This window comes from Oreochromis niloticus, unplaced genomic scaffold (genome assembly GCF_001858045.2).
Source record: "Oreochromis niloticus isolate F11D_XX unplaced genomic scaffold, O_niloticus_UMD_NMBU tig00008780_pilon, whole genome shotgun sequence".
Classification (NCBI taxonomy): domain Eukaryota; kingdom Metazoa; phylum Chordata; class Actinopteri; order Cichliformes; family Cichlidae; genus Oreochromis; species Oreochromis niloticus.
The window spans coordinates 39,291-53,937 of record NW_020329430.1 but is presented as its reverse complement, the minus strand read 5'-3'; the positions used below and the strand labels follow the sequence as shown (position 1 = coordinate 53,937).

At 37.5% G+C, this 14,647-nt stretch overlaps 2 protein-coding genes across 2 annotated transcripts in view; both read right to left on the bottom strand.

Moving 5' to 3' along the window:
• Nucleotides 1-1,551: 1,551 nt before the first annotated feature.
• On the bottom strand, nt 1,552-5,720 carry LOC109200904 (uncharacterized). The gene is made up of 5 exons (XM_019356481.2): nt 5,636-5,720; nt 5,237-5,530; nt 4,456-4,779; nt 1,809-1,934; nt 1,552-1,715 (listed from the first exon to the last, which is right to left on the bottom strand). Exons 1-5 carry the CDS (start codon nt 5,685-5,687, stop codon nt 1,573-1,575), a joined length of 939 nt encoding a protein of 312 aa, XP_019212026.1. The 5' UTR covers nt 5,688-5,720; the 3' UTR covers nt 1,552-1,572.
• Nucleotides 5,721-7,036: 1,316 nt separating this feature from the next.
• Nucleotides 7,037-14,647, bottom strand: part of LOC102081800 (leukocyte elastase inhibitor) — a gene marked incomplete at its 3' end in the record, with an annotated part of 46,706 nt that continues 39,095 nt past the window's right edge. Inside the window, exons 7-9 of the mRNA XM_019356482.2 lie at nt 13,850-13,948; nt 7,235-7,270; nt 7,037-7,146 (exon numbers count right to left, since the gene is read on the bottom strand). Of these exons, the coding sequence (XP_019212027.2) occupies nt 7,037-7,146; nt 7,235-7,270; nt 13,850-13,948 (245 nt within the window). The remainder of the gene's footprint in view (nt 7,147-7,234; nt 7,271-13,849; nt 13,949-14,647) is intronic.

Sequence of the window (14,647 nt, the reverse complement as noted above, 5' to 3'; positions counted from 1 at the left end):
AGCAAAGACTTGTCCAAAATACATGCTGTACTGTGCAAATGTTTCAGGCACTCAGATCAGACCTGTGATACTTTCAAATTTTCCAAGAAGAGTGTACATTTTTCAGTAAACTATGAACAAATGCAGGAAACAAAACATTCACGTTCTTTTCACTTCTCAGATTTTACACCCTTAATTACTTTCCTCCTCTCTTTGTTGCATCTTAGAGCTCCCACCAGTCAAGCAAACACAGGAGGGAAAGAGACACAAGGAGAGAGGAACAAAGGCAACAAACAGCTAACATGACACATCACTGCTTCATACTGTTATTTTAAAGCCATAAATGAAAGGCATGGGTCAGCAGAAGTGAGATCATGACAAATGACATTATATAAAAAAATATATATATAGGAAAGTTTGAGTAAAATAAATGCAGAGGGTCTGTGTCTATAGAGCAGTGTTTCTCAACCACTGCTGCCAAATTCACCTGATTGGTACTCCGAGCGAGCGGAGCGTTGTGACAGGCAGAACAGTTACATTCTCTTCCACTTGAGGGCAGTATAGCTTCTTGCTCCAATTCAGTGAGTAGCAGGTATTAGCAGTGGATAATAGCTGCAGCATACTCAGCTTGATTTCTGAAATACCTCACCCTCTACCTGAGAGATATTACAGTTATTGTAGAATTAATTTGTTTGTTGTTAAGTCTTTTCCAGCATTTTGCATGCTGGAACATTTTGTGCTCCCTAAAAACTAATTTACATTTTAGTTTGAATGTTGTAGTCAACAAAAGGAATGTGAAAACCACACAGGCTTTTCATATTTCTTTACAGGGACACAGACAAAATAACTATGATAATAGTAATAAATAAATGCCTACCATAGGTGTGTGTGTTACAGCTAAGGTTTGTGTTTTTATCAATGAAGATTTTTTTAAGGCTGCAAAGCCACCTGTCCCACTTCTCTTTAATATATAGAAAAAGAAATGGTCGAAACCAACACTTGTTCCTGCACACATAATTTACACGGACTGCTAAAATAAGCATGATTCGTAATAACTCAGCTGGGTTAACTTATTTATCTATTCATATTTTGGGAAAACTACAAAAAAGCAAAAAGCAGTCATTTGAGTTTTTCAGAAATGGTTCACAGAAAAGAGGTGGTTTGACGCCAGGAAAGGGAAGCTATTGGTTAAAAGGTGCCATAATGCATCCAGGCTTGTGTGTATCTGTTTTAGGCTAAAGATATATTCTACATGATGATGTCGAAGACCAAGACTGTATGTATGTAACAGTCAGACAGGTGAGTGGCCTGAATAATAAATACAGGTGTGTGCTGTAGGTCACTGTTTTGGAGATAGTAGCAGTTATATTGTGTAATTAATTTCCAAATACTCCAAGAACAAGTTGTTTTTTGTTTTATTGCAAATTACTTGCATTATATCATTTTACTAATCATCTAAAAGACAAATCTTTTTCAGGCTTCACAATAAAAACAACTTTGCTTTATGTATTCTTTTACTCTATACTTTAAAAAAATGTACGTACTATATATGTACAGCTCAATTAGACTAAAATCACTTCTATTGATGGGATTTTATCTCTTCTCCTCTGTTTCCTCTCTCTCCGCTCCTTCCAGTTGTTTGGTAAAATTCCTGTAGGTGTTCAGTGTCTCAACATTCAAATAGATCCTCTCCTCGTCACTGATGTCATCTTCTTCATTGCAGGATTTTAGAGTCACTGAAACAGAGCAGATGAGATTTTTCTGGACATCATGATCAAAACAAAGCTGCTGATTCATCTAATACATTGTTTGTTTTGGTGAGCACTGACCTGTGGTGTGGATGTGGGCCTGCTGTGTTTGTCTCCTTCTCCTGGGCACCAGTAACACCACCAACGAGACCAGCAGGAGCAGCAGGACCACAGGAACTACAGACGAGACCAGCAGCATCCAAGGAACTAAGAGAGAAAAGGTTTTAGTCAAATATGAACGATAGAAAGTGGTTCAGCATGAATTATTGGGACTTTCTATTTCCTTTGAAATTATGGTTTTACATAGTAAGGAGGCTCTTTTTTGGCAAACGTGTGTTAATCAGAAATGAGTTCAAGACACACTGCAGACAGGTCATTGGATGAATCTACAGATGTATAGAGCCTTTTTTTATTGTTAGAATGACATTTGTATCTAACATGCATGTTTGGACTGTTAGAGGGAGCTGGAGCACCCACAGAAAATGATACACAGGCAAAAGGTGCTAAATGCAAACACAATTAGCTCAGGTAACCAAAACACTCAAACCCAACTCAACCCCATTATTATTATTCCTATTATTATCCTACTATTTTTGCAGTTTTTACATCCTATGTATGGTGATACACTACAGTGATTCTTTTAACCAGAAGCAAAACAACGTTCTACCCCAGTTGTGTGTGGCAATTAGTTTGGCAGGAGCATGAAAATCAAGAGCTTTATTTTTTTTTATGACTTTTTATTTAGATTCTGTGAAACTGCGTTGGATTAATCTTGTAAGACTTCCACATTTAAATCAAATAAGTAATTTTCAGAGCATTTATGAAAGCTTTAGCCAAGTAAAAGTATTAAACCTACTTACCAGTTTAAGGATTTAAGCATGAACTCTTTTATAATGCAAAAAATTCTTGTCATAAAGGGATGAATGTGTCAAAAGGCAAAAGCATGCCACAAATGTAAACCAAATGCAATCAGTGCACTTTCGGGTAAGTGAAATAATCCTCCTGTTGTCAGCACTTATACCTTATATATAACTGTTAATGGTTGATGTGGATTCATAGAGGCATCTGCAAGAGCTAAAAAATTTGTCTTAGTTTACGTGGACCTAAAAGCACATGGTCTAAACTGAAAAAACAAACAAACCCAAAAGAAAACAAATACAAGTACAATAGAGAGAGAGCAGTGATCAAATTTTTGTTGATGCCAAACCTGTACAGTGAGAGACTCCAGACTCCAACATGTTTATCGAAGGACTGCTGTAGAGAGAAGGTTTTTTTTTGTGCATAAATGTATTTTTTAGCACTCTATTGCGTCACCTGTGCCCATCTGCTTTTGCTTCCCTTTCTACTTTAAAATTAGAAATTTAAAACAGGCACTATTCTGGTATAGTTTTAAACACTCAGCTGTACAGGTATTTCTAAATGTGAATGTTGGTGTCCTGAGTAATTATCAGCCTATTTTAAAACTGTCATTCTTTGTTAAAGTTTTAGAAAAAGGTGTTTTAAATCAACTCTTGTCTTTCCTAGATGAGAACAACATTTAGAGGACCTTTCTGCAACTTCTGCATGTCCATTTCAAAATTTGGAGAGGTAAATGTGAAAAGAACACAGTAGACCGGCATGTCTATTACATGCTTTGCCATGGAGAGAACGGAGGACAGTGAACAAGATCATCCTCTCTACTTAGTGTGGCAGGAGCAGAGGTGGAGGCCTGAGCAATTGGTGGAGAACAAAACGAAAGGAGCAAAAGAGCAAAAGTGTGGAACAACAGCTGTAACAGGCAAACAAAGACAACACTAACATACTAACATAAGCACCTCTGCGTCCTGTCAGGCATCCCTGCAGCATAAAACCTGCTACAGAGTTTAACAATGGCCTGTTTTTAGGCCTGTTCCTTTTCTCTGCGCATCTCTTTTCACAGCTATGTAGATAACTTACAATTATATTTACCTTAGATTTGGAAATGTGTGAAAGCTCAGTGACTGAATATTTTATATCAAAAATTGAATGTGTCATAGTTTCTTACAATTAAACAACATATTTTGTTGTCCCTGAAGTTGTAGCTCGGACATTAAACCCCTTTTTAGTGCAAAACACAACTTAAAAAGTTTAGGGTAATCTTTGACACAAATTGAAATTTGACAAACAAATAAATTACATTACAGAATCTAGAAAGTGGCACTCTTCATGTTTAAAGCCATAGATACTCTTTTTCTTGTTTTTCAAGATCTTTAAGGTCTGCACCCCAAACCCTCTTAACAAAAAGTGGGTCACACTTCTGCTGTAGTTGTATCGAGACTCTGGAATGATCTCTCAAGTGACCTCAGACATGCATTAACTGTGACTGTTATAAATTTAAAATGAAGACTTTTTTTTCTTTTATCAGTCATTTGGTAACAACTGAAACAGCGGATGGAGGCTTTTTGACATGTAAGTTGTCTGAAAGTGTGTAGTTGAAGTTTGGGAACCTATCTTCTCTTTATTTATTTTCTGTCTTGTTTTGTAAAGCATTTGGTTTTAAATGTGCTTTATGAATCAAATTGACTTACTTAAGCATACATTTATATGAACAAATGAGACTCACTTGTTTGCTGGGAGAATAAACAGATAAACTGTGTAAAGAGTTAGAGAATATAGTAGCCACAGTGCGCACATCACACACAGTTACGCTGTCACTGTGGGCTATATGCTGTTCTGTTATTTAAAAAGATAAATTCAAAACTATACTTACATTTAATGATGACAGTAATGGGTGCTGTTGCAGTAGAATTGAATGTCCGTGTGGACACTGTGACTTCATACACACAGCTGTAGTTGCCTTGGTGTTCATACTCAGCTACAGGGAAACTAAAGGAGGCTGAGTTGTTGACTGCTGGCTTGCTGTCTGTGATGTTGGAGTCAGAGAAGATGAGAAAGAAACGTCCACTGGAAAATCTGGAGTTAACGGAGCAGGTGAGGACAAAACTGTAACCCCTGGTGATCTCTGCACCTTCAGGACCCCAGACCAGACCTGCACTAGGAGAGGTCAGGGAGATGCTGGGTGTCTGCAGTCTCACTGGGGAATAAAAGGTACCAGGATTAAGAAGGGAGCAGAATCAAACAACACTTAGTTTCTTGTTTACACATTCAGCAGTTATGGTGCAGCATTAACATTTTTTGTTATGTTTCTTGTGATTTGATGAATGAAAGAGTGAACAATTCACTCTTTTAGATCTTTGCAAACTTCAGATTTGATTCTTTTGTTGCTAAACGCTCCACAGTCTTCAAAAACTAACTTCTAATGCTGTCTGCTTGCTCCTTGCTACAGTGGGAGCATTGAGAGCATTTAGTGAAAATGGAAGATAAACAAAGTTAATAAAAACTATAGAGTTACAGATTCAGCCTTTAATACATTGTTATTATATACAACAATTAAATATGTTTAAAACTACGATTGAAAAACTCTTTCAATAACTTTGTTACAGTTTAACAAAACCAAAGGATCTATGATAAAAATGATTTGTTTTTCTTACCAGTAACAGAGAGTCTGACCGAGTCACTTAATGGGGAGCTAAATTCACGACGTGAGCCTCTTTTCTTATACTGACACTGGTACAATCCCTCGTTATCAAAGTCCACGTTAGGAATATTGAAGGTAGCAGAGTTTGTGTTGGAGGTTTGGCTCCTCATGAATGAACCCTGAATTTGACTCAGAGTGAACGATCCACCTAAAACCTGAGTTGAGACTGAACATGTGATTTCAACAGTCTGACCCCAGGTCACCTCACCAACAGGGCAAATGGAGATACTGGGTTTTGGAAAACTCACTGAAAAATATCAACATATGAAAGCATTATCTCACCAGGTTACTGATTCTATTATTGAAAGAAGAGAATGAAACAAAGAACTTGGCAAAGTGGATTTCTTCTTACCAGTAACAGAGAGTCTAACAGAGGAAGAGTTGAACCTTTGACTTGTTTTCATGTACTGACACTGGTACAGTCCATCATGATCGAAGTTCACATTATGAAGATGAATGTAACAGAGCTCGTAGAGGATGTTTGACTCTGACTGAATGAGCCTGAAGTCTTCTGGAGGATAAAAGTTCCACCTGAGAACTTATCTGAGACTGAGTAAGTGATGCTGATGCCCTGACCCCAGGTGACCTCATTACTGTACAAGGAGATGGTGGGCTCTGGGAGGGTTTCTAAAAAATGATGTAGTTTTACATAAGACAGGACACAGTCAAGTTAAGATCAGATAATCTTAGTGCCTGTTGTACTGGCTGATAGCTTAGCTGATACCATTTTATACATCCAGATGGCAAATCTTATTTAAGGAGTCCTATTTGAAAACCACTCTGCAGCTGACTACCAGCCCACTTCTTTCTTTTCATGCTATATCTGATTTAGTGTCTGCTGGCAGTTATGTGCAGGACTGTTAGTGCTGGTTACACTACCTCCAACTTCTGATGTATACATAGAGAAACATGAGGGAGGTGTGCTCACCCCTGAATACCACAATAATCTGTACTGCCTCCTTCTCTTCTCCAATACACTGCTACTACTTGGTTTCTCTCTGGACAATTGGGGGGGATGTCCAATTTTAACACCACATATTTTTAGGATCTTTGGGATGAAATGATGATGATTTTTTTGAAGAAGAAGTCTTTAAATCAGTCTTTAAGTGGCATTTAAATGAGGAGTTATTTACAGGCCTTCATAGTAACATCATTAAATTTGGTGTGTTTAATTCCCTCTGAAGTGGAAGTTGCTGTGTGCCCAAAATTGAATTAGATGAAATTGCCTTTAAAGATATGTATTTTCATTTTTTTTACTGGACAACACTGTTTAAAAAATGTTTAACTAAGAAACTTAATTGGTTAAAATAATATATTTCAATGATCCAAATGAGATGTTATCTAGTTAAATATGCACTAAACTGCAGACATGTTCAGAAGACAAAGTGTAGTAAAACAAGACATTTGAACATCTTTTCATAACTGGGAAAGTAAAATATGATGGAATAAAAAGAAACCAGAATCTAAGTATTGATTAGTACACAAAAAAAAAGTTATTATGAAGTGATAAAACCATATACTTCATGCAAAAGTTTCTTACCTGAACAGACGACGCCAGCATCCTGACCATGGTTACAGTAATTGTAACTAAGTGGGGTGGCGTAAAAACAATTATCTAGAGAAGTTTCACTTCCTGAACAGCCCACATTACTGCGGAAGGCATTTACTCTACCTTGATCAAAATGATTAGACCACTGGGTCTGCAGCGCTATCCCACAGCCCAACTCTCTACAGACCACCTCAGCATCTTTAAGTCCCACCAGCCATCATCACAGACTGTTCCCCAGGAGTGACGTAAAGAGTTATAGATTTCAACTCTTCCAGAGCACCGAGTGGACCCAGATCCAGCTAATCTGATCTGACCTATGTGGAAAAAGACAATATGAACTATATTGCAAAAAAGCCTTTAAACTGAAAAAAATGTAAGTATGACAGGTTAGAACAGACTGACCTGCAGAAGGTGAAGGTGAGGCCACGAGATAAGCAGCTATGGGAAAATGAAAACATAGAATATGATCACAACAGTTATTCAGGCTAAAAATACTGTAAGAAAAGTTGTTGTAAAGTGATGAATACTTAAATTGATAACTGTGTCTGAAATACTTTTTCATACTGTCTCTACAATAAAGAAAAGCATTAAACATTATGGAAAATCTGTTTTACCGAGGATCAAGAAATGAAGCACTCTCTTTTCTCTGCCCTCCATGACTGAGAAGAAAGGCTGCTGCATCATGTCATTTATCAGAACAGAAAATTCAACTAAAGCCTGTGGTTTACAAAAACACTTCACATTGGTTATCCTTCTGAAACACTTCTCCTTTGATTTCTTTCTTTCGTTTTTCTTACATGAAAGTAACAGAGCAGTAATACTGAACAACTCTGAACTTTAGAGCACCAAAAACAAACTGCAGCACTCAAACAACACATTTACCAGTCCTGGGCTTAAAAATACATACAAATATTTCCCTTTCACATGGACCTGATTTTTTTTTTTTATGTACATCTGTGTGCATGTATGTGCATCAAGAAAACCGAATGTCTAGTGTAATCGGAGCACTCGGTGCGGTGACTCCCACCACTGTGTCTTCATGTGTGGTGTCTCTGTCCACGCCAAATTATAACAGAGGTGGTTCAGGCATCTAATCAATGCCTTCTGTACACCTCGCTAAAACGTAGTTCTATTCGATTACTCTGGAACCGGAACTGGATGTACATCCCAAAAAACTGAACTTAGGAACTGAAACTGAATGGTGAGAAGTGAAACTGAAATTATTCAAGAGCTACATTTTTAAAGGATAAAATAAAGTTTTAAAGCAAATGAATTCATTTTCAAAATATAAAATTCAATTTCAATTTAGTGACGATAATTTTCAAACCAATACATTGAACTTCAAATTAGGCTTATTCAAATTCAGTTCTAAAAAGCATTTATTCAAGTTACAATTCAGATTCAATCTGAACAATTCAAATTTGAATTTAACTTATACAAATTCAGTTTCTGACAGCACAAAGTTCTGCCCATAATCATTATTACTGGGACAGACTATCAATTTTCCTATTTAAATAAGAGTTGCCTGATTTGCATTCTGTTTATTTAGATTTCACAAAGCATTGACACTTTTTTTTCAAATGAGTTTGTAAATATTTGTAATTGGGAAGGTAGGAAATATAGTTAAAAAATCACTTCTTGAAATCAATTTAAGAGTAATCACGTATCATATAATATCGTAAGACATCATCTTCTCAGCAGACGTGTCCATAAATGGATGGATGGATTATCCTTTTGTCCAATTTTGACTTTTTGTGTTAGACATGCATAACCACTCAGTTATGTCATCTAAAAAGGGAGAATGCTCGTGACCTCTCTGGAGCGCTTGAAAACTGAAAAAGTGAAACACTCCTGACGTGCGACTTTGGAGCATTGTGTAGATCACTCTTAATGTATTTACTACTATGCTTCTTACTCTTCAGTATCACTAACAGCAGCTGACTGCCCATTACATTGTGCAACAGAGCAAGCTTAATTAAGATTTTTCTTCTTTTTGTCTACTGTCAAACAAACAGACACATAATGTAATATTTAGATTAACAATCCAAACATTTAAAACTTTATTGTACTGTATGCACTACAATTTAGTGGTGTTCAGTCAGAGCAAGGCAGGCAGGCAGTCCTTGAAATCTGAAAATCCAAAGCAATCTATCGCCTTTCATCTCAAACAGTGTTTTATCACAAAGCTTCACTCATGCCTGTTTAGATTCATCCTTTACAATCAGACCCAACCAAAATACACCCCACACAATAAAATTATGACTTATCTTGCATAAATAGGCTGTTGACTTTCTTCACTCGTTTCAGGTATTACCTGCAAAATAGTTGCATGTTTAATCATCTGGGAATTTACCCTGATTTATTTATTTATTTAGAAAGAGATCTTGACCCCCCAATGTTTAGAGCTTAGTAAGCAGACAAGCACTCTCATTTATCAGTGTAACAGATAAGTTGTCTCTTAATAACCTCCTCGACTAACCTGTGATGTAAGAAACTTTTAGTATGTTAATAATGAAAGTTTAATGATGGAGAGGGGAAATCCTGCCATGTCCACTGTAATTAAACAGGCTAACTGAACAGCTGGAAACTCCACAAACACTTCTTCTGAAAAATCATTTAGTGGCTCAAATACAAATTACAAAGTTTAACGAGCTGTTTTGTATTGACAAATTCTTAATTTTTAATTGATTTGCAATCCTCCTGATGATACATACAGTTAACTATGTAACACATCACAACTGACAATTCTGTAATGCAGAAAACCCAACTGTTCCTCTCCCTCTTGAGAAACTAGCTGACTGAAACATCAGTTGTTGCTCTCATGGATACACTTGTTCCTAAATAATATACACTCATAACTAAAACAAGATGTTTAATTCTTGAATAGTTATTTAGTTTTTCCTTTTGCCTCTGTATATTTGCCATGCCAAAATTGCCAAAGAATCTTTTTTTGGTTTCCACAGGTAGTTCACAGGCATGAGGTGGTTTGTCTCACAGTGTAACTACTTGAGTATGCATATGAGGGCGCAAGTACATTGATGTAATTGTACTATCAGTTGCCAATGACATCAAAGCTTTACTCAGAGCTCACAAATGATATTAGAGAATGACTATGACAATGTCTGGCACTTCACGTACTGTAGTTTACAGTACCCAGCCAAATCTTTCAGAGTGTGAGAGTGAGACAAAGATAGAGTGAGAGAGAAACTAACATGACTGACTACACAAAGGGAACACAGGGGAGGACACACAGAGGAGACCTAGACAACCAGAACATGAAAGAGAACCAGCTAAATTAAACAAGTAACTAAAAATAATAAATGTAAATGATTAACCTAGGAAGTACAGGGGGAAAGGACAAAGGACAAGCTGGAGAAGAAATCAGAATAATCAGATATAAATCCAGCAAATCAAGAACCGTTTCCTCATACCTGATACCTGAAGTCTCACAACATGCTCTATCATTATGTTCTGAGAATCTATCTATCATAGAGATAATTACTTCTTTTTTTTTTGTTCATTTGAAGGAGGCAGGCCAGTGATGAATGAGAGTAAAATGCGAACAAAGTCTATAAGGAAGAAAGCAGTAATAAAAGACCAGAAGGTAGCTGAGAGCTGGTTTTACTACAGGCACAGATAGTGCAGTCTGAAATATATTCTCAGGTTTCTTTTTCTAAAGATGTCAAATAAAAACAAAGCTCTAGGTTAGTTATTGCTCACCTTGGGGTGGGCCTATTGAATTAGGGCTGGGTTTTAATAATCGATTCATCGATTAAAATCGATTCTGGCTTGGATAACGTGATATCGATTCATTAAAATCCTGAATCGATTTTTTTTTATATAAATGTATTTTACCCAAAATTCCAAAATCTCAGGTGAAACGTCACGAAAGTTTGACAACCACCAAACATTTAAAACAGTAAATGAGAGCAGGTACACGGCTTCTGCACAAAGACGTAAACACGATGCGCGGACCTGCCGATCAGAATCAGTGAAATGTCGCCTTTCTTACCCGACGGCACGGACACGGTCGGGGCTGAAAGCCGACAGCTCGCTGATTCTGATGTTTCGGCGGGTCCGTGCTTTGTGTTTACGCCCTTTTTGCGCTGATTCTAAAGCTGTTAGTTTGATCTCTCTCCAAACAATATTGACTGAACCAGCAGCAAAAGAAGATCCAAACTAAGCTTCACATAAACATCGTCATGAATTCACTCTGACTTTTGCTTGTAGGATAGTGTTTTATCTCCCAGGAGAGGGCGCCAAAGGTACTGTGGATGGGGAGGATGTTTTCAGGATCAATTGCCGCATCTTCGGGGGCAACCTGGCAGGACAGAGAATCTGACTGATCCTACTTTTTACAAACAAAATACAATACTTACTACAGTATTTTACAATTACTGATATAATATTGATAGAGTGATCAGAAGAAAGTGTTTATAAGTTGTTTTTTTTGTACGTGTCTTTGTTTGTTTGTGTTTCTGTTTGTGTGTGTGTGACAACTAGAACAGTCCAAAAAGGGGATCTAGTGGATTACTTGCGAGTAGAGCTGGCAAATGAGCAGCATAAAGACCTAAACTGATGAGGAATGTAGGACATTTGAAAAGAGTTGTGTCGTAACAGACCACAAGATAAACTGTCAAGAGAATGGAGCAGGCTGCATGTGCAGAATGACCTTCACCACAGAACGACTCCAGGTGGAAAGCAAGTTTTTCTCCCTGCCATTTGTAGTACAAACAAACTGTCCTCTCACACCTGCACAAGTATATGGGACATGTTGGGTGGAGAGAGTTCTTAGCCTAGTTAGAGAACATTTATACAGACCTTTTATGAAGAGAGAGGTTGAGGAGTAAATCAGCAGATGTTGGCTATTTCTACTGCATAAAGAAGAAAAAAAGTCAGCATCACATGACAGAGAACCTATAGAAAGTATTATATTGAGCTGACAAACTGTATCTGATAACAATGCTGATACACCAGAAAGCTTTTTAAGATGTATAACAAATCAGCCAGATATCAGAATTCAATCAGCCCGTTTTACAATAAATCTTTCAGTCAGACAGACATAAAAACAGACATAAGAGTGCTGGTAAGTCAAGAATATTTATCAGAAGAAAAATTAGAATAATTAAAAGTCATTCTGAATTTTATGAGAACCTCACTGCATTTTTCCAGTAATGTCAGCTTGTTTTTATTTTGATGTTTTCCTTTAAAGAAAGAAATTTCCAACTACAAATCAGTCTTTTAAACAATGTAGGAAATAAAATGTTTGATGGTCAGGATTTATTGGGGAAGGATACACAGGAAACTGCCAATGTCCAAGAGCTAATCCAATATTTACCTCATGAGAGTCATACCTGGTGCAAACGTCGCTGATCAGGCATGTTTGTGACAAACAGTAAACAGTAAAGGAGATTTTTGTGAGTTTAAAGAATGATGATTGGACTAAAAACTAGACTAATAAATTCACTAAATTAGTGAAATCCAGTGATGGCAAACAAAAAGCGAAGCAGTTTGTGACTCTGAGGCTGTAACTGTTGTTGGTATTACTGCTTATTAAAGAGCTGAGACCTGAACTTGGGCTTGGATTTTCCTCATAATGCCCCATTCGCCTCTTTACACTTCTTCTCTTTGTGGAGGAGCTGAAGCCTGACGTTGATGGAGAATCTTATTCTAACCTCTGAGACAGTAAAGATGGACGTTTATTGGACAGAGGTTTCACGCCAACCTCATGAACATTTCTGCTAAACTCTTCCATGCGTAATAATGGCCTAGTCATCCTCATCAACGGAATCCATTGAGGGGGTAGGAACAAATAAGTGAATACTTCTGCCCACTCCTTTTCAAACAAATAATGGAATGATATTTTGTAATGATTGTGAAGGCACACGTTTGAAATGTTTGAAATAAAAATGAACTGAACTGAATCCAGTTAACCCAGTCATTTTCTTCATCACTCTCTGCAATGACGTGCAAATGTCATAAACCCACATTTTCTTCACAATAGAACATAGAAATAAATGAGTTGTTAAAATGAGAAAATGGACCATTTAAGAAAAAAATAATTTATTTAATTAATAACAAGTATGTTTGAATGCAGAGAGGTCTGTTAACACATAGTGAGTGAGAAAGGTGACTGAAGAAGAAATTCTAAATACATCATGGGAATCCCCCCCGCAGCCTACATGTACTGCAGCATAACTAAGGGAGGATTCAAGGTCACCTGATCCAGCCCTAACTATATGCTTTAGCAAAAAGGAAAGTTCTAAGCCTAAAAACTGTACAAAGGAAGCAAGGAAGAGACAAGGAGAGAGTTTAACGTGACACATTATTGATTCAGAGCTGGTATAAAGCCATGTCAATATCAGACATGACACAGCTCCATCATGATCAGTTATTTGTGTTCATGACTTCTATATATTGAGGCCTAATTACTGTATACTGAAATTCACAACCTGCCACAATGAGATAAGAATGGACAGATACCATCTCCTGGTCACCATCTAGTGCAGAACTGGGCATTGTATGTGCTGATTGTCCCGAACCGGCCAGTGTGAAGTCAATGAGAAATTAAGATCAAATGTAAATTATACATCATGCAGTTTGTCTCATTTCAGCCACTAAACAGTCTTTGATAAATTTCTGATCAGAAGATGGGACATTAGAAGAGTATGGTATAAACATCTGAACAGATAACATTTAAAGATGAGAAAGTTTTGAAATAGAAAAATACAAAATATGAGATACAAAACATAGAAAAAACTGATAGTAGAGAGCTGTATATTAATATGAATACAGCGCTGTTGTGCAGTGATTTTGAAAGGTTCTCCAACTAAACACTAAAGACTTCTGGTACTGAGCTGCTCTAAAGGACACAGAGCTCACACAGGGCAGCAGAACCGACCAGCAAACAGGATGTTCATGGTGGGGTTATGTCTGATGAAGAAGAGGAAGGGTGGTCTGCGATGAAGTATCTTAAATTGCCCCGTCTTATCTTGCCCGACTGAAGCTCACACCCACCTATAGCTTCAAAAGTAGCCTCAGTTGCCTTCTCGTGGACCTTCACAAAAGCCTTGTGGATGACTTTTGAAAGTACCAGATCTTTGTGCCCAGACATGCCTGTGACAGAGAAGTGAAAGGAGAACATAATGCTGCATTTTCATTTTTTATCTGAGAGGATTTTTTTTCAAATTAAAATCTGATAAGGCTAGGTGATGATATAGATCACCTGGTTGAGGTGACAACCAAAATACCAAAGTGCTGCAGGAGCCGGGGTTTGACTGTTTCCAGACCATTTCCTGCATGCCATTCAACTCATCCTCTGCCTTTCTTCCTCTCAACTATTTTGTCAAAGTGTAATATCTCCAAAATAACCATGAAAAAAAAACCCTTCATAATGTCACTTTAACAGCCTGTCATTAGTGATTAGTGTCAATGAGTACAGCTGGTTTAGGCAGGATGAACCAGAATTCCTCCCTGACTGTCTGTCAGTATTACAGTATTAAAAGTATCAGGACTGTCATGTAAAAGTCCACCAGTCCATTCAAAACCCAGCATCAAAGCTTAGATCCTGCTTTCAAAATCTCACAGTAGTATGATCAGCAAACAAGACTGTGGTGTGAATAAGGCACGGTGGGTCCAGGGATCAGTGTTTTGAGCCATCTTTATTGATTTGCATCACACCGCAACACACACCAACCCCTGAGTCCCCGTGTTTTTAACTCGGCGGGCGTGATTAGGGATGCCCTGCAGGTGTGTCCGCCCGCCCTGCACGGCACTGCAGACCACGCCCCACCACAAAGACAAACAATCTCCTGA

Excerpts from the sequence above, each read along its gene's own strand:
- LOC109200904 (XM_019356481.2), bottom strand. The coding sequence starts at position 5,687 with ATGAAAACAAGTCAAAGGTTCAACTCTTCCTCTGTTAGACTCTCTGTT. Across the intron at positions 5,531-5,635 it reads TGTTAGACTCTCTGTTACTG|TGAGTTTTCCAAAACCCAGT; the intron begins GTAAGAAGAAAT and ends GATATTTTTCAG. Across the intron at positions 4,780-5,236 it reads GGTCAGACTCTCTGTTACTG|TGAGACTGCAGACACCCAGC; the intron begins GTAAGAAAAACA and ends TTTATTCCCCAG.